This window comes from Neophocaena asiaeorientalis, unplaced genomic scaffold (assembly GCF_003031525.2).
Source record: "Neophocaena asiaeorientalis asiaeorientalis breed wild unplaced genomic scaffold, Neophocaena_asiaeorientalis_V1.1 scaffold221, whole genome shotgun sequence".
NCBI lineage: Eukaryota > Metazoa > Chordata > Mammalia > Artiodactyla > Phocoenidae > Neophocaena > Neophocaena asiaeorientalis.
In genome coordinates this window covers 2,192,859-2,209,485 of record NW_020173766.1, presented here as the reverse complement: position 1 = coordinate 2,209,485, position 16,627 = coordinate 2,192,859, and the positions used below count along the sequence as shown (strand labels likewise).

The following is a 16,627-nucleotide window of genomic DNA, read 5'->3' as shown; positions in this document are numbered from 1 at the left end:
CCATCCAGCAGAGGTGGTGACCGAAACCAGAGGAGGAAATGTCCAGGGGAGTGTGGGAGGGAGAAAGAAAACTCTAGGGCCCCAGTGTGTTTATGGAGGGAGCTGGTGTCTGGGGTTGGTCCCTAACTGTGCCTGCCAGGAGGCCACACCCCTGCTCATGAGCCTCCCCCTGAGCGCCAGACCTGTGCTCATCCTCAACCTTGCTTCTGCCTCCAACAGCCTCCCATAGCACGCTTTGAGTGACCCCCTCACAGCAGGCAGCCATTTCTTTTGGGGGACCCCTCATGGTTCTGATGAGGTTTGCCTGAACACCCTCTCAGCTGGGCCTCCAGTCTCCCCTAAAGGCTAGACCCAAATGTGTATGTATGTCTGTCCTGCTCTCACCCACCCTTGCTGTACAAGAAGAGGTGAGGGTCTTGCAGGCAGGGGCTGCCTCTGTAATGAGAGCACGACTGGGTCTCTGCAGCCCTCACGTGAAGGACAGATTTCAAAGGGTTGGGGGGTCCTGGGACATGGCTGAAGAGACCTTGACCTAGGGAAAAGGTTCTGGGCCCTATGGATCACAGTGCTGTACTTCATGATAATTTGGGGCTGTCCCTGTAGCTCAAGCCTTATTGGACAATAGGAAAACAGGCAGTATGGATGGTTCTCACTGCCCCCAGCTCTGGCCATACCAGCGACCTGGCCATACCTAGAAGAGGACAAGGCAGACAAGTTTAACAGAAGTGCTGTCCCCTTTTGTCCCCCATTAGCCTGTGGAGCCCCAGGAGAGGCTGGGGGCCAGGCACGTTGGAAGGGGCCCTATGGCAGTGGTGAGTCTAGAAGTATTCTCCAGGCTTAAAAAAAACAGGGGAAGGATCTCTCTATCTCAGTATCAACCGCTATAATGAACACATACGTATATACAAAGAGTGTCCCTGGCCTGCGGGTGTGTTGAGGGGATTGTCCATAATCACAGAAGCCAGCTGAGGGAGACGGGCAGGAATTCAGCCTGGTTAAGGGAAGAGGAGTGAGGAAGGAGTAGTTACGAAGGTGGACACCACAGGTGGACTTTGAGGGCCGTGAGGAAGGGAGGGAGGAGCCCAGGGTGACCTCTGGGCCTGGCAGAGATGATGGGTGGAAGGGGGTCTTCAAGAAGAGTAGGTTGGGGACTTCCCTGGTGGCACAGTGGTTAAGAATCCGCCTGCTGATGCAGGGGACACAGGTTTGAGCCCTGGTCCGGGAAGATCCCACATGCCACGGGGCATCTAAGCCTGTGTGCCGCAACTACTGAGCCTGCGCTCTAGAGCCCGCGAGTGACAACTACTGAGCCCGCATGCCACAACTACTGAAGCCCACGCACCTAGAGCCCGAGCTCTGCAACAAGAGAAGCCACCGCAATGAGAAGCCTACGCACTGCAATGAAGAGTAGCCCCCGCTCACCGCAACTAGAGAAAGCCCACACACAGCAACGAAGACCCAATGCAGAAGAAGAGTAGGTTGGAGGAGGGGACTCTGAGGGGCCAAAATGAGAATGTGTGGGTAGGGGAGCCTGGCTGGAGCAGGACAGGCGCACCAGTGGGGGCATAGGCAGGAGGGGGTGGATTCCTGAGAGATGAGCTGTCACTGTGGGTGGTCTACCCTCCACACATGGATAACCCCTCCCTGGAGGCACAGCTGGATGGCATCTGCCTGGGGCTGGTTCAGGGCACAGGAAGGGGTCCAGGACACTGGGATGGACATGTCTGCATAAGTACAATACAGATTTTGTCCTCCTGGCTTCCCCTTCCAAAGTAGGGGTGGGCATTACTTGGATGCAGCCCAGTGGTGCCTTGCTTTCCCTGGCATGAGCCTAGAGCCCCTCATTTGCTGGGGGCTGCTCTGCTTGTTGAGGGGATTGGGGTGGGACACAGGAGACCCGACAGACAAAGGGATGGCTGAATCACAGGAGAGGCCAGCTGGGACTCATGGCCTGAGGGCTTGTCTGGGTAGCCCAGTCGGAGGTGGGGGTGGAGTGGGGGGAGGGGGGTGGTGAGTCATCTCCAGCTGCATCTCCTACCCCACCAACATCCTGCTGCGTCTTTCATCCCCGGGAACCTGTCTGAAGTCTGGTCTCCAGCAGTCACTTCTAGTCTGTTTGACCTAAAGCAGCCAAGATCTCTGACCCTAGATGGGGTTGGAGAGGGATCCCTCAACATCCATCTGTAGAGAACCTCCTGGGGAAATCCCAGAAGCCACGGGAGGTGGGGGTCTTTACACTTAAGTGGAGTCAGATCATCTGTCCAGGGGAGGGGTGGCAGGGGCGGCGACTTCTGGGGCGATGGGTGGGGGTGGGCCGCCTGGGTCCCCGCCCGCTGCTCCGCCCCCGGGATCAGGGACTTTTCTCTGCTGTGGCGGCGGGACTGCGGCAGCGGCTGGCGATCGGAGCCGGCGGACCGGCAGGCAAGACCGGGACTGGGAGTGGGAGAACGCTGGCCTCGGACCCACCAAGGCTGAGGGACAGAGGCGGGGTCCTGGCTGACCGTTTCCCTCACCCAGGATGAGGCTGCGGCTCCTGGTGGCTGCGCTCTGCGCGGGGATCCTGGCAGGGGCTCCCCGAGTGTGGGCCCAGCACAGGGAGAGAGGTGGGTACGGCAGGGAAGGACCCCATCCAGGGCACTGCACCCTGCCACCCGCGACTCCACTCGACCTTCATCCTGGATCCCGCCTCCCACCCTCCTCGACTTATGCATCTCTCCTAATTTTCCCTGGACTCCCCAAGCCCTCCGTGACCCACACTGCATCTCCAAAACTGCATCCAGTTGTGCGTGGGTCCCCTACCCTATGTCACTCCGCGCTGGTCCCCAGACGCCAGCCAACTTCAGTCCCAGATCCACACCCGCTCCGGCGACTCTCCCTCCCCACTAGTCCTCCGCGTGAGACTCCGCTCCAGGCCCCACCTCTGCTGCCTCCACCGCTCCCAGGCCCAAGCCAGCCTGTGCCCGTTTGCACAGTGGATGAGGCCAACTCCCCTCCCCAGCCCCAGGGGACCACAGTGAGGGTAGGGGGTGGGTGGGCCCCAAGAAAGAATCGTGATCGCTTTTCCCTGCCCCAGTGAGCTGCACGCGCCTTTACGCCGCTGACATCGTGTTCCTACTCGACGGCTCCTCGTCCATTGGCCGAAGCAACTTCCGCGAAGTGAGGGGTTTCCTTGAGGGGCTGGTACTGCCCTTCTCCGGGGCAGCCGGTGCACAGGGTGTGCGCTTCGCTGCCGTGCAGTACAGCGATGACCCACGGTGAGTGGCTCCCCACAGCTGGACCCACCAGGACCCCACCCCCAGAAAGAAGCAGAGAGCCCCCAAACCCCTAGGTTAGGCTTTAGGGAACCCAGAGGATCCCCCCTCCCACCAGCCAGGACATCTTCTTAAGACAGAAGCAGGGATCTCCTAGGTACAGCCCTCACATCTGAGACCCCTTCTGAATAGTGCCTTGCCAAAGATAGGAGCTGTGTTTTCTGATCTAGAGATGGAGAGGCCTAGAAGGGGACCCATGGCTTGAGATGCCCTGTGCCTGCTGGACTCCCCTTGTTCTAGCCTCCTGATGCCTTCAGCCTCTCTCACTCAGCAGAGGGCCTCCCTGTCTGGCCAGTGTCCACCTGCTTATAACTGGGCCCTTCTTCCTACCATTATTTAATTAACCAGACATCCTGGTACCTGAGTCTGGGAGCCCCAAGGGGTCCAGGCCTGCCCAGGCCCAGCCACAGGCACGACACAGTTGGGTACCTAAGGAGTTTGTTAGCTTGGGAGCTTCAGAGATGGAAGGTAGGAATCACAGAACCAAGTGGACTCTCAAGGGGGCCCGATACAACCCTCATTCCAGAGGCCTCTTAGAGGCCAGGACCAGAAAAAGCCCTTACTCCTAGCCTGCTGCCACCCACCTCCCCACAGGACAGAATTTGGCCTGGATGCGCTTGGCTCAGGAGGTGATGTGATCCATGCAATCCGAGAGATCAGCTACAAGGGAGGCAACACGCGCACAGGAGCTGCAATTCTCCACGTGGCTGACCGTGTCTTTCTGCCCCAGCTGGCCCGACCTGGTGTTCCCAAGGTGATCTCTCACCCTACCATGCCTTCCAAGGTGACCCCAAGTAAGTGTCTGAGGCAGTCCTGACTTGACTCTGCACCTGCCCCAGGTCTGCATCCTCATCACAGATGGGAAGTCCCAGGACCTGGTGGACACAGCTGCCCAGAGGCTGAAGGGGCAGGGAGTCAAGCTGTTTGCTGTGGGTGAGTACCAAGCTCGGGTGACAGGTCAGCTGGGGCAGGGATGAGTCAGAGGGCATGTGGGCAGCTGAGCCCTGATTGGGCATCACCTCAGGGATCAAGAATGCCGACCCTGAGGAGCTGAAGCGAATCGCCTCACAGCCGGCCAGCGATTTCTTCTTCTTCGTCAACGACTTCAACATCTTGAGGACGCTACTGCCTCTTGTTTCCCGGAGGGTGTGCACAACTGCAGGTGGCGTGCCTGTGGCCTTGCCCTGTGAGTTCCTGCCCACCCTGTGTGCCCTGACCTGGACCCTGACCCGAACCCCAACCTGGGAGTACTGATTCCATCCCATGTGCTCCTGACCCTTGAGCCCGGTGCTGTACCATAAGTGCTGACCCTTGATCCTCTTGCCTGGTTGCCTGACTGCCCCTTTCCCAGCCGATGACTCAACCTCTGGTCCACGAGACCTGGTGCTGTCTGAGCCAGGCAGTCAATCCTTGAGAGTACAATGGACAGCGGCCAGTGGCCCTGTGACTGGCTACAAGGTCCAGTACACGCCCCTGACGGGGCTGGGACAGCCACTGTCGAGTGAACGGCGGGAGGTAAGGATGTCAGCAGTGGTAGGTGGAGGGCTGGGGACTTAGCTGGCCAAGATGAAGTGACCTCTGACCCTGGGCAGGTGAGCGTCCCAGCGGGTGAGACCAGCATGAGGCTGCAGGGTCTCCGGCCACTGACTGAGTACCAAGTGACGGTGGTTGCCCTCTACGCCAACAGCATCGGGGAGGCCGTGAGTGGGACAGCTCGGACAAGTGAGCAGTTCTGCTAACCTCTGACCCTGCTCACCTAACCACCCATCCCAGTAACCCCTCCCCACTCTGGACTCACTAATCCCTGGTGGGACCTTCCCCTAGCTGCTCTGGAGGGACCGGAGCTGACCATCCAGAACACCACAGCCCACAGCCTCCTGGTAGCCTGGCGGGGTGTGCCAGGCGCCACTGGCTACCGCATGACATGGCGGGTCTTCAGTGGTGAGTCAGAGGTGTGGGCTGAAGGAAGTCCCTGCACCTCAGACAGGACTGTAGGGTGCTGAGTCTGCAAGACCCACTGACCCCTCTGTGCCCCCCGTGCAGGTGGGGCCACGCAGCAGCAGGAGCTGGGCCCTGGGCAGGGGTCAGTGCTGCTGCGTGACCTGGAGCCTGGCACAGACTATGAGGTGACCATGAGCACCCTGCTTGGCCGGAGCATGGGGCCTGCCACCTCCCTGACTGCCCGTACCGGTGAGAGGGCTGGGTGCTTTCTTCAGGCTGGGTGGGCAGGCTGGCAGGGCATAGAGGCCACTGACCTCCCATGTGCCCTGGGCAGACACTTTTGTTGAGCAGACCCTGCGTCCCATCATCCTGGGCCCCACATCCATCCTTCTTTCCTGGAACTTGGTGCCTGAGGCCCGTGGCTACCGGCTGGAGTGGCGGCGTGAGAGTGGTCCGTGCGGGAGGGTGGGGTGGGCAGGCTGGGTCCGGACCTGGCCTCAGCTGGCCTGACCCTGTCATCTTGCAGGCTTGGAGGTGCCACAGAAGGTGGTGCTGCCCTCTGACGTGACCCGCTACCAGTTGGATGGGCTGCAGCCAGGCACTGAGTATCGCCTCACACTCTACACGCTGCTAGAGGGCCACGAGGTGGCCACGCCTGCAACTGTGGTCCCCCCTGGTGAGGGCTCTGTGGGCCCGGCCAAGTGAGAGGGGAAGGTACAGGGGCCCCAGGCTGCCTCTCAGGCTGTGCTGTCCAACAGAGCCAGAGCTGCCCATGGGCCCTGTGACAGATCTACAGGCCACTGAGCTGCCTGGGCAGCGGGTGCGAGTGTCCTGGAGGCCAGTTCCCAGCGCCACCGAGTATCGGATCACCGTGCGCAGCATCCAGGGTGAGGGGGACACAGCAAGACCCGTACACACACTAAAGTTCCAGCCTTTCAAACCATTCCAGCCTTTCCAGCCCTTCTCCACTCCGGGGTCTCTACAGCCTCCTCCTCTCTCCTTGTCCATCCACCTCCCAAGATGGCACTGAACCAGACCCCGTCACAGGGTCTGTCTGCTCCCTGCCCTGACCCTGCCTGTCTCTTCATCTGGATCTGTCTCCACTCCCTGCCCCACCTCCCTGGCCATGGCTTTCACCCTTCTCCACAACCACAAGCTCAACCCCTGCCCTTCTATAACCTTAGCTGTGACCACTGTTCTCCCATGTCCCCATCTAATACTGACTCCACCTCACTGTCTGTCGATGACCTGTCAACTCATGTCGCTGTCCGCTGACTTCTGACATCCTACATCTTATGTCCTTCTCCACTGACTCCTGTCATTATGTGTCCCCATTCATCACTGGCCCATTATCCTGTGTCGCTGTCCATCACTGACTCCTTTTACCCCTGTCCTTATCTCTCACACCTTTCCGTCCCATGTCCCATCCCTCACTGACCCTTTTCTTTTTTTTTTTTAACATCTTTATTGGGATTTAATTGCTCTACAATGGTGTGTTAGTTTCTGCTTTATAACAAAGTGAATCAGCTATACATATACATATGTCCCCATTCCCTCTTGCATCTCCCTCCCTCCCACCCTCCCTATCCCACCCCTCTAGGTGGCCACAAAGCACCAAGCTGATCTCCCTGTGCTATGCGGCTGATTCCCACTAGCTAGCTATTTTACGTTTGGTAGTGTATATATGTCCATGCCACTCTCTCACTTTGTCCCAGCTTACCCTTCCCCCTCCCCGTGTCCTTAATCTAATACTGACTCCACCTCACTGTCTGTCGATGACCTGTCAACTCATGTCGCTGTCCGCTGACTTCTGACATCCTACATCTTATGTCCTTCTCCACTGACTCCTGTCATTATGTGTCCCCATTCATCACTGGCCCATTATCCTGTGTCGCTGTCCATCACTGACTCCTTTTACCCCTGTCCTTATCTCTCACACCTTTCCGTCCCATGTCCCATCCCTCACTGACCCTTTTCTTTTTTTTTTTTAACATCTTTATTGGGATTTAATTGCTCTACAATGGTGTGTTAGTTTCTGCTTTATAACAAAGTGAATCAGCTATACATATACATATGTCCCCATTCCCTCTTGCATCTCCCTCCCTCCCACCCTCCCTATCCCACCCCTCTAGGTGGCCACAAAGCACCAAGCTGATCTCCCTGTGCTATGCGGCTGATTCCCACTAGCTAGCTATTTTACGTTTGGTAGTGTATATATGTCCATGCCACTCTCTCACTTTGTCCCAGCTTACCCTTCCCCCTCCCCGTGTCCTTAAGTCCATTCTCTATGTCTGCATCTTTATTCCTGTCCTGCCGCCACTGACCCTTTTCATCTTGTATCTCTGTCCATCACTGAGCACCTTCATCCCACATTCCCATCTCTCACTGACTCCTGCCTGCCTATCCTGCCTTCTCCCTTAGGGGTCGAGCGGAGCCTGGTGCTTCCCGGGAGTCAGACAGCTTTTGACTTGGATGACGTCCGGGCTGGGCTGAGCTACACAGTGTGGGTGTCAGCTCGAGTAGGCACCCGAGAGGGTGGTGCCAGCGTCCTCACTGTTCGCAGGGGTGAGCACTGCAGGAGGGCTGTGGGGGACAGCTGCCTGACTCACTCTGGTCCTGGTTTTGATCCCTGACCTCTATCTTTAATCCCTAGAGCCAGAAACCCCACTTGCCATCCCAGGGCTGCAAGTAGTGGCGTCAGACGCAACACGAGTGAGGGTGGCCTGGGGACCTGTGCCTGGAGCCAGTGGATTTCGGGTTAGCTGGAGGACAGACAATGGTCAGTGTGGGATGTGTGGGAGGGTTGCTGAAGGGAACGATCAGGGTATGGGGGACCAAGGGGCAGGCAGGAGCCATGCCAACATTTCTCTCTGACGTTAGGTCTGGAGTCCAGCAAGACATTGCCCTCAGAGTCTACTGCCACAGATATCATGGGGCTGAGACCTGGAACCTCCTACCAGGTGGCTGTGTCGGCATTGCGAGGGAGAGAGGAGGGCCCACCTGCGATCACCGTGGCTCGAACTGGTCAGGGCCTGACCCAGCCCCTTGGCTCTCTCTCTCCAGTGGCCCTTCAGACCCCCATGCCTTCCCTTTCAGACCCTTGCTTCTCCACAGAACTCCAGTCTCCCCCTTTAGATCCCCACTGCCTCCTCCCTCAGAGGCCCTGCTTCCCCCTTCAGTCTCCCTTGCCTCCTTTTAAGCCCCTGCCTTCTTCAGATTCCTCTGCCTGTCCCCTAACACCCCGCTCTTCTTGCCCTCAGATTTCCAGCACCTCATCTCTCAGACCCCATTGCCTTTTCTGCCAGACTTGACCATCCTCTTAGACTTACACTTTTCTTCTTTGTCAGACCCCCTCACTGCTTCCTAGTCCTCCGTCGGAACCCTAATACCTTCTCTGTCAGACCCTCTGGTCTCCCAGATTCATGTCGCCTGCCACCTCAGATTTCTACTATCCCCTCTGTCAGAACCCCCACTCCTTCCCCATCTGACCCATTCACTGCATCCGCTATCAAATCCTTGCCTCCCTTTAGACTCCCATTGCCTTCCTCTATTAGATGTCCCCCCCAATCCCTCCCCCATCAGACCCTCCACTGCCTCTTCCATCAGACTCCCCATTGCCTCTCCCCACCAGACCCACTGGGCCCAATGAAGACAGTCCGTGTGACTCAAGTCAGCAGCTCATCTGTCACCATCACCTGGAACAGGGTTCCTGGTGCCACAGGATACAGGGTCTCCTGGCACTCAGGCCACGGTGGGCACCAGGGGTTTGGGAAGGGACCAGAGGTTTTGGAGGTTGTCGGGGGCAGGCCTGGGTGGAATGGGAGCAGGCGTTTCTTCGGGGTCCAGGTGGGACATTGGGGGGCAGAGTCTGGCTAGTCCTAGAGCTACCTTCATCCTCACTCCTAGGCCCAGAGAAATCCCAGTTGGTTTCTGGGGAGGCCACAGTGGCTGAGCTGGATGGCCTGGAGCCAGATACCGAGTACACAGTGCATGTGTGGGCCCGTATGGCTGGTGTGGATGGGACCCCTGCCTCTGTGGTTGTAAGGACTGGTAAGTGGACCCTGGCCATCTGCCAACCACATCTCATTGGCTACCCTGTCCTGCTGCATATTCCTGACTGCTCCAGCTGCCTGCTCCATCACAGCTCTTCTCATGACTTATCTCCCCACACTGACGTACCCCACATTGACTAGGAGTCCACGCACAGTGGCCTCTTGGCTGCTCCACACTGCCCACTCTGAGGCACTGATCTTTTCCCACTCAGAAGTTGCCTGCACTGACCCGTCCACAGTAACCTCATACTGACCTTCAGATAGACCTCCCTGCGTTGAACGTGCCTGTTCTGCCACCCTGTTCTCTGCCCTGTTCTCTGCCAGTGGCCCCTGATCCTTTTCCCTGCGTCTTCCCCCAGACCCTCAGCCCGTGGGCAGTGTCTCGAAGCTGCAGATCCTCAATGCTTCCAGTGATGTTCTCCGGGTCACCTGGGTGGGGGTCACTGGAGCCACAGCTTACAGACTGGCCTGGGGCCGGAGCGAGGGTATGGTTCCCTGACCCTCCCCTTGCCCTTCCTGGCTGGGATTGGCCCCTTTGGTCAGCCACCCCTATCCCTGACCGTTGCCCTATGCTCGCCTGGCCAGGTGGCCGCACGAGACAGGAGATGCTCCCAGGAAACACGGACTCCGCAGAGATACGGGGCCTCGAAGGCGGAGTCAGCTACTCAGTGAGAGTGACTGCACTTGTGGGGGATCGTGAGGGCGCACCTGTCTCCATTGTCGTCACTACGCGTAGGCAGAGCTCGGGCTGGCGCGAGCCTTGGATTGGTGCCCTGGACGGTTTGGGGGCGGGGTTTGTTCTCGGGAATGGAAGAGGGTCCAGGGATTGGTAGTGAACCTGTGGGGGCGGGGTCTTCGGGGGGAGGAGGGATGTAGCCTGGGATAGGCAGTGGGGCCTGTTGGGGGCGGTGCGTGTTCCAGGGTTGGTCTGGGATTGGCACAGAGATTAACTGGGGACGGAGCCTCCTTGATTTTTGTGCTTTCTCTCTAGCGCCTGAGGAGGCTCCACCAGCCCTGGAGACACTTCGTGTAGTGCAGCGAGGGGAGCACTCGCTGAGGCTACGCTGGCAGCCGGTGCCCGGGACACGCGGCTTCCGTCTGCGTTGGCGACCTGAGGGTGAGAGGTGCCCCCGGTAGGGAGGTTAGGGACCAATGGGGCGGGGTTGGGGGTGGGGTCGGTGAAATCAGTGAGAGTGGGCAGGGTCTGTCAGTGGGGGTCTGCGGATCGCTGAAGGTACCTGGTATCAGTCACCTAGGTGCGTGGGATCAATGAGGGTCAGTCGGGCAGGGTCAGCGAGAATAAGGAGATCAGTCAGGAGGGTGGACCCCATCAGCAGGATCAGTCAGTGAGGCTGGCGGGGTCATTGTCAGTAAGGTACGTGGGGGTCAGTGAGGCGGGCGTGTCCATAAATGCTGGTCTGTAGCATCCTCCTACGTGCCCCTGCCCCCATCTCATGCCTGCCCCAGGTGGCCAGGAACAGTCCCAGGTCCTGGGGCCGGAACTCAGCAGCTACGAACTGGACGGGCTGGAGCCAGCGACCCACTACCGTATATGGCTGAGTGTCTTGGGGACAGCTGGAGAAGGGCCCCCCTCAGAAGTAACTGCATACACTGGTGTGCTCTTACCCCTACCGATGACCCACCCTGATTTCCTGTACCCCATGACCCTGAGTGACTCCTCCTGTAGCCCCCCCTACCATTCCTGATCCGGGGTGATCCCAGCATGACCTCCAGTGACTTCCTTCACTAAGATGAATCTGCCCCAGGATCTCCTTAGATCTCTCTCCTCTGGGTTCTCGGGACACATACTCGGATCCCTAGTCTTTGATTCCTCCTTCAGAGTCACCTCGTGTCCCAAGCACTGAACTGCGTGTTGTAGACACCTCAGTCGACTCAGTGACTCTGGCCTGGACCCCGGTGTCTGGGGTATCCAGCTACATCCTCTCCTGGCAGCCACTCAGAGGCCCTGGCCAAGGTGATGGGGAGGCTAGTGTTCGGGTGGGCTGGCAGTGGGGGCTCCATGGAGGGCCTCCTGTTTAACTGAGCTCTGTCCTCTGCAGAGTTGCCTGGGGCCTCACAGACACTTCCGGGGATCTCAAGCTCCCAGCGGGTGACAGGGCTAGAGCCTGGTATCTCCTACATATTCTCCCTGATACCTGTCCGGGAGGGTGTACAGAGTCCTGAGGCCTCGGTCACACAGACCCCAGGTATGGTGGGCCCAGTGGGAGGGGCCCAAGAGAGTAGCTAGATGGGCTGACTGCTTCAGTAACTCAGCTCCCTTCCTGCAGTGTGTCCCCATGGCCTGATGGACGTGGTGTTCCTGCTGCATACCACTCGAGACAATGCTCATCGCGCAGAGGCTGTGAAGCGAGCCCTGGAGCATCTGGTGTCTGCACTTGGGCCTCTTGGGCCACAGGCCATCCAGGTTTGGCCCCAGAGGCAGCCAGACTCCTACCTGTCCCTGCCCACCCCTGGTCCCACACCATTTCCCTATCCCACCACTGGTCCAGGCTTTCTCCCTGCCCTTCCCCAGGCTCCAGATCGCCTCACTTGCTGGTTGGCTCCGTATCCTACCATCACTGCTGACCCCCTAATAGATCAGGTTTAGTTACACACCTTGGGCTCTGTGTCTCCCACCAGGCTCTGTGTCCCCTGTCCCTGCTGTGTCATCCTCCCCAGGCTCTGTGGTCTTCCTACCCTAGGTTGGCCTCCTGTCCTACAGTCACCGGCCCTCCCCACTGTTCTCGCTGAACAGCTCCTATGACCTTGGTGTCATCCGGCAGAAGATCCGCAACATCCCCTACACGGACCCAAGTGGGAACAACCTGGGTAAGGACTACAGTGGACATGGATTCTTGGGGCTTTCCCATTGGGAGCTTGGTGCCCCTGGGTTCTGACATGAACTTTCTCTCAGGCACAGCAGTGGTTACAGCTCACAGGTACCTGTTGGCACCAGATGCCCCTGGACGACGCCGGCACGTGCCGGGGGTGATGGTTCTACTGGTGGATGAGCCCTTGAGAGGTGACATCTTCAGCTCTATCCGTGAGGCCCAGGCTGCTGGTGAGGAGCAGGGCTGGTGGGAATGGGACCTGGGAATAGGGTTGGCCCCAGCAGGGTCGTCATGCAAGCTGCTGGACCCCTCCTTAGGGCTCAAAGTGATGATGCTGGGCCTGGCAGGAGCTGACCCAGAACAGCTGCGTCGCTTGGTGCCGGGCATGGACTCTGCCCAGACCTTCTTCACCGTGGATGATGGTCCAAGCTTGGACCGGGCAGTCAGTAGTCTGGCAACAGCCCTGTGTCAGACGGCTTTGACCACCCAGGTTTGGAAGGGGCCTCTGGGGGACTAGGTGGTGAAAAACAGAGGGTCTGGGGGCTCTTGGTAGAACGGCTGACCTCCAGGAGACCCTGTGTCCACAGCTACAGCCAGAGCCTTGCTCGGTGCATTGTCCAAAGGTAAGTGTCCAGGGTTGAGAGGGTGGGTGAGGGCCACTCTTGGAACTTGCCACTCTGACCGTCGCCCGACACATCTTTCCCCAGGGCCAGAAGGGGGAACCCGGAGAGATGGTGAGTGGCTCTGGTTGGGGGTAGAGAATGGGTTGGGGGCTCAGTGGGTCAGGGGGAGGTCAGCAGCACAGGGCTCACCGATCATCCTTCCTAGGGACTGAAAGGACAAGCCGGGCCTCCTGGTCCCCCCGGCCTCCCGGTGAGTGCCACCCCATACCTGTCCTCTGTCCCCTGACCGGTGTACTGCCTCTTCACCTGCTCTCTTCTCTCAGGGCAGGATGGGTGTTCCTGGCCCCCAGGGACCTCCTGGAAGTACCATTGCGAAGGGTGAGAGGGTGAGTGTAGAGACCATTGAGGTTCCCCTAAGACAATCCTCGAAGCTTCCTTAGGGTTATTACAAGAGGGAATGAAGAAACAGAGTTAGAAACACAGAGTATTCCTAGAAGCCTAAGTGGACATTATCAACCACAGCAGAGACTTTGGGGAAGGATCTGAATTAGGGGGGACCAGTGGGGTTTTGAGATCCCCTGGAGAGCCCGGGTGGAAGTTCCAAGTCCAAGAGGCAGGGAAGGCCCTGGCCTCATCACTGCCCTTGTGCCTGGGGTTCGGCTCCATTCAGCTCACAGGGTACATACATCACTGCTGTACCCCCAACAATGCTCAGGGGCCTGTGGGGTGAGGGGTTCAGGTGAAGAATAGTCAGTCAGGGCTCCTCCAGCGAACCAGGGGCACTGAGGGAGGGTCCCTTCCTGCCCTAACCTCTTTGCCTCCTTAGGGCTTCCCTGGGGCAGATGGGCCTCCAGGCAGCCCTGGCCGCCCTGGTACTCCTGGAACCCCCGGCCCGAAGGTGAGCAAGCCTTGCCCTCACAGTTCACATGGTGGGATGCTTTGCTTGAGCGGGTGGGGTGGTCTGACTGGTCTGACTCTGGCCTCCATTTATAGGGCTCCCCAGGGTGGCCCAGTCCTCGTGGAGAACCAGTAAGTTGCTCTGCCCCACAGTGTCTTCCCAGAGCCCTTTCTGTAGGGTGGGGAGCTGGGGTGGTGGAGCGGGGTTGGCTTGTAGGGGCCCACCCTGAAATGCACTGAGACCAAGCATCACCCTTTACTCTGTTTTGTCCTCAGGGAGAGCGAGGACCTCGAGGCCCAAAGGGGGAGCCGGTAAGTGAAGGAGGGAGGGGAGGGAACCAAGCCAGGATGTCCAAGGGAGGAACAGGGTTGCCCCAGGACAGACACTGTGTGGGGCCTAAGGCATGATGAGGAATAGCTGGGGAACTCTAGGGGCTTCTCCTACCTCAAGGCTCCCATACCCTGAATCCTTTCTGCTGTTCTCTGCCCTGCAGGGAGAGCCTGGACGAGTCATTGGAGGCGAGGGCCCAGGGCTTCCTGGGCAGAAAGGGGACCCTGGACCTCCAGTAAGTTCTGGAGTATGGTGTGGGGGGGAGTGATGTGTGATGGGGGAACCAGTGGGGTGGGTCTATGGGGTTGTACTTTATATTTTGTCTCTTCCATCAGGGTCCCCCTGGATCTCGTGGCCCATTGGGAGACCCAGGACCCCGTGGTCCCCCAGGATTTTCTGGAACAGCTGTGAAGGTGAGGGCATGACCGCCATATGGTCTCATCACCTCCATGTGATCCAGTGACCTGGTGACCTCATTGAAACCCACACAACCCCTGCTGGTCACTCTGAGCTCATGACCTCTTGACCACCCCCACCCATGACTCCTCAGTTCCTCCATGAACTTTGTAATCCAGTTTGACCCCAAGACTCTCATTCCTCCTGGTATCTTGGGGTGTGGAGGTGTAGTCCAGGGTCACGTGTCATGATCTCTCTTCCAGGGTGAGAAAGGTGATCGTGGGGAGCGGGTAAGTGAGGGGCAAGTTATGCTGGGGGTGGCTTGGAGTCTGATTCCCCCCGGCCATCCCCTGACCTGCTGTTCTTTCCCAGGGTCCCCCTGGACCAGGTGATGGCAGCGTTGCTTTAGGGGAGCCTGGGCTGCCGGTGAGGGAGCCTTGAGGCTCTGCTGGGGACCCTGTGGCCCATGCTCTGGGGTGTGGATAGAGGAGCTGGGGGCTTTTCTGGGGCAGTGGGTGGGTGCTGGACCTCAGTTTGGGGCTCACATTTTTACTCACCTCCTCCTAGGGTCTTCCTGGAAGCCGTGGACCCCAAGGCTCAGTTGGCCCCCCTGGAGAAAAAGGAGAAAAGGTGGGAGATCTGACTTCTTGGTGTCCCAGTTCTGAGGTGAGGCCTCTGGGTGCTGGGAGCAGGGTCTTCTACCCACCTGTTTCTCCTTCAGGGTGACTGTGAAGATGGAGCCCCAGGCCTCCCAGGACAACCTGGGACCCTGGGTGAGCCGGTGAGTGCAGAGGCCAGGGATTCTGAGCGTGGTGGGCATAGCTCCAGCCCCCACCCTCAGCCATCAACCCTCTACTCCATCCTTATTCCCAAACCCAAATCTCTGAACCCCTTTCAGGGCCTACGGGGACTTCCTGGAGACACTGGCCCCAAAGTAAGTGCCATTTTGTGAGGGGTCAGGTATGAGAGGTGACACACTGGGACCCCTATAGGATTAGGGGAGGCAGGAGGATCAGGAGATAGGGGTTCTCCCCAGGTCAGAGGCTGTGATTTCAGAGACAGATGATTGGAGTTTGAGACACTTTGTCTGGGGTTCGACAGTAAAGGCCCTTCTCCTATCTCTCTCCCCTCAGGGTGACCAAGGACTAACAGGGGCCATCGGTGAGACTGGAGAAAAGGTAAGTACAACCTGGGGGGCCCTCAGGGCCCCAGAGGATCTGGAGCCAGACTCAGCTCTGACCCATTCTGCTCCATCAGGGTGAACGTGGATCCCCTGGCCCAGCGGGACCACAGGTGAGCCCACTGACCCCACTGCCGGTGCCAGCAGACCTTGGCTCCGTACCCCTCCTGGTTCTGACTTCTTGCCCTTGACCTCCACTGCCCCTGGCCCTCCACCCCTCCTCACATGACTCCTAATCTCTGCTGATGCAGGCTCTAACCCTCAACCCCAGGGACCCGCTTTTAGCTTTCTGACCCTGCTGAACTGACCTTGACTTCCACTGACCTGGTCTCTGTCTTCCTGCCGAGTTTGACCCCTGCTGACCTAAATCCTGATCTTCTGTGACCCCCATCCTGAACCTCTAGCCCTTACCTGCCATAATCCCCCTGCCCCCACCCACCTGGGTCAGCATTTTTGCTTCTCTTCCCCAGGGTCCACCAGGAGTTGCTGGGCATCCTGGACCTGAGGGTCCTGAAGTAAGTATGTGACTGTGGGATCAGGAGTAGGGCTCTCATGTGTTCCTCCCCATTCTGGGCTCATGCTTTCTCCACGTGCAGGGGCCACCAGGACCCACTGGCCGCCGAGGAGAGAAGGTGGGTCATGGGCTGGGAGTCAAGTGCCCCCGATACCAGGGATTGTGGCAGGTGGGATACTGGGGCCTTGAGTTCCTAGGTGGGTCCCTGACCCATCCCTGTCCCTATCCTTTCTCTACAGGGGGAGCCTGGTCGCCCTGGGGACCCCGCAGTGGTGAGTGGAGGGAGGGTGTGTTTCCGATCACCGCACAGGCCCTTGAGCAGTGTGACCCGCCTGGAAACCAACGTTCCAGGCTGTGACCCCATAACCTTGGGACCCTGGACTGGCTCAGAGCTCTGTGACTCTAATGCTGTAACACGCCTTCCAACTCCTGGCTGTGATCCTGTGAACCCATGACCACCATACAGGTCGTGAGCCCTGTGTAACCCCTGCCCTGCTCCCAGCGGTGACCCTGTGACCTCTGGGCAGAGACTTCTGATTCTATATAACCCC

General features: G+C 58.7%; 1 protein-coding gene across 1 annotated transcript in view; it reads left to right on the top strand.

Annotated features, from left to right (window-relative positions):
• Positions 1 to 1,440: 1,440 nt before the first annotated feature.
• COL7A1 (collagen type VII alpha 1 chain) overlaps positions 1,441 to 16,627 on the top strand; it is a 33,391-nt gene continuing 18,204 nt past the window's right edge. The window contains exons 1-47 of the mRNA XM_024751471.1: positions 1,441 to 1,474; positions 2,518 to 2,603; positions 3,074 to 3,254; positions 3,906 to 4,065; positions 4,151 to 4,244; positions 4,336 to 4,497; positions 4,663 to 4,826; positions 4,904 to 5,033; positions 5,136 to 5,252; positions 5,355 to 5,501; positions 5,587 to 5,703; positions 5,779 to 5,928; positions 6,011 to 6,139; positions 7,674 to 7,817; positions 7,906 to 8,031; positions 8,133 to 8,276; positions 8,884 to 9,003; positions 9,159 to 9,302; positions 9,664 to 9,789; positions 9,890 to 10,036; positions 10,296 to 10,421; positions 10,772 to 10,918; positions 11,145 to 11,279; positions 11,365 to 11,511; positions 11,593 to 11,729; positions 12,007 to 12,133; positions 12,219 to 12,365; positions 12,453 to 12,625; positions 12,723 to 12,758; positions 12,843 to 12,869; positions 12,964 to 13,008; positions 13,082 to 13,144; positions 13,585 to 13,656; positions 13,752 to 13,787; positions 13,932 to 13,967; positions 14,150 to 14,221; positions 14,322 to 14,399; positions 14,646 to 14,672; positions 14,755 to 14,808; positions 14,950 to 15,012; positions 15,104 to 15,163; positions 15,281 to 15,316; positions 15,516 to 15,560; positions 15,640 to 15,675; positions 16,033 to 16,077; positions 16,159 to 16,194; positions 16,316 to 16,348. Of these exons, the coding sequence (XP_024607239.1) occupies positions 2,519 to 2,603; positions 3,074 to 3,254; positions 3,906 to 4,065; positions 4,151 to 4,244; positions 4,336 to 4,497; positions 4,663 to 4,826; positions 4,904 to 5,033; positions 5,136 to 5,252; positions 5,355 to 5,501; positions 5,587 to 5,703; positions 5,779 to 5,928; positions 6,011 to 6,139; positions 7,674 to 7,817; positions 7,906 to 8,031; positions 8,133 to 8,276; positions 8,884 to 9,003; positions 9,159 to 9,302; positions 9,664 to 9,789; positions 9,890 to 10,036; positions 10,296 to 10,421; positions 10,772 to 10,918; positions 11,145 to 11,279; positions 11,365 to 11,511; positions 11,593 to 11,729; positions 12,007 to 12,133; positions 12,219 to 12,365; positions 12,453 to 12,625; positions 12,723 to 12,758; positions 12,843 to 12,869; positions 12,964 to 13,008; positions 13,082 to 13,144; positions 13,585 to 13,656; positions 13,752 to 13,787; positions 13,932 to 13,967; positions 14,150 to 14,221; positions 14,322 to 14,399; positions 14,646 to 14,672; positions 14,755 to 14,808; positions 14,950 to 15,012; positions 15,104 to 15,163; positions 15,281 to 15,316; positions 15,516 to 15,560; positions 15,640 to 15,675; positions 16,033 to 16,077; positions 16,159 to 16,194; positions 16,316 to 16,348 (4,626 nt within the window). The 5' untranslated portion in view covers positions 1,441 to 1,474; position 2,518. The remainder of the gene's footprint in view (positions 1,475 to 2,517; positions 2,604 to 3,073; positions 3,255 to 3,905; positions 4,066 to 4,150; positions 4,245 to 4,335; positions 4,498 to 4,662; positions 4,827 to 4,903; positions 5,034 to 5,135; positions 5,253 to 5,354; positions 5,502 to 5,586; positions 5,704 to 5,778; positions 5,929 to 6,010; positions 6,140 to 7,673; positions 7,818 to 7,905; positions 8,032 to 8,132; positions 8,277 to 8,883; positions 9,004 to 9,158; positions 9,303 to 9,663; positions 9,790 to 9,889; positions 10,037 to 10,295; positions 10,422 to 10,771; positions 10,919 to 11,144; positions 11,280 to 11,364; positions 11,512 to 11,592; positions 11,730 to 12,006; positions 12,134 to 12,218; positions 12,366 to 12,452; positions 12,626 to 12,722; positions 12,759 to 12,842; positions 12,870 to 12,963; positions 13,009 to 13,081; positions 13,145 to 13,584; positions 13,657 to 13,751; positions 13,788 to 13,931; positions 13,968 to 14,149; positions 14,222 to 14,321; positions 14,400 to 14,645; positions 14,673 to 14,754; positions 14,809 to 14,949; positions 15,013 to 15,103; positions 15,164 to 15,280; positions 15,317 to 15,515; positions 15,561 to 15,639; positions 15,676 to 16,032; positions 16,078 to 16,158; positions 16,195 to 16,315; positions 16,349 to 16,627) is intronic.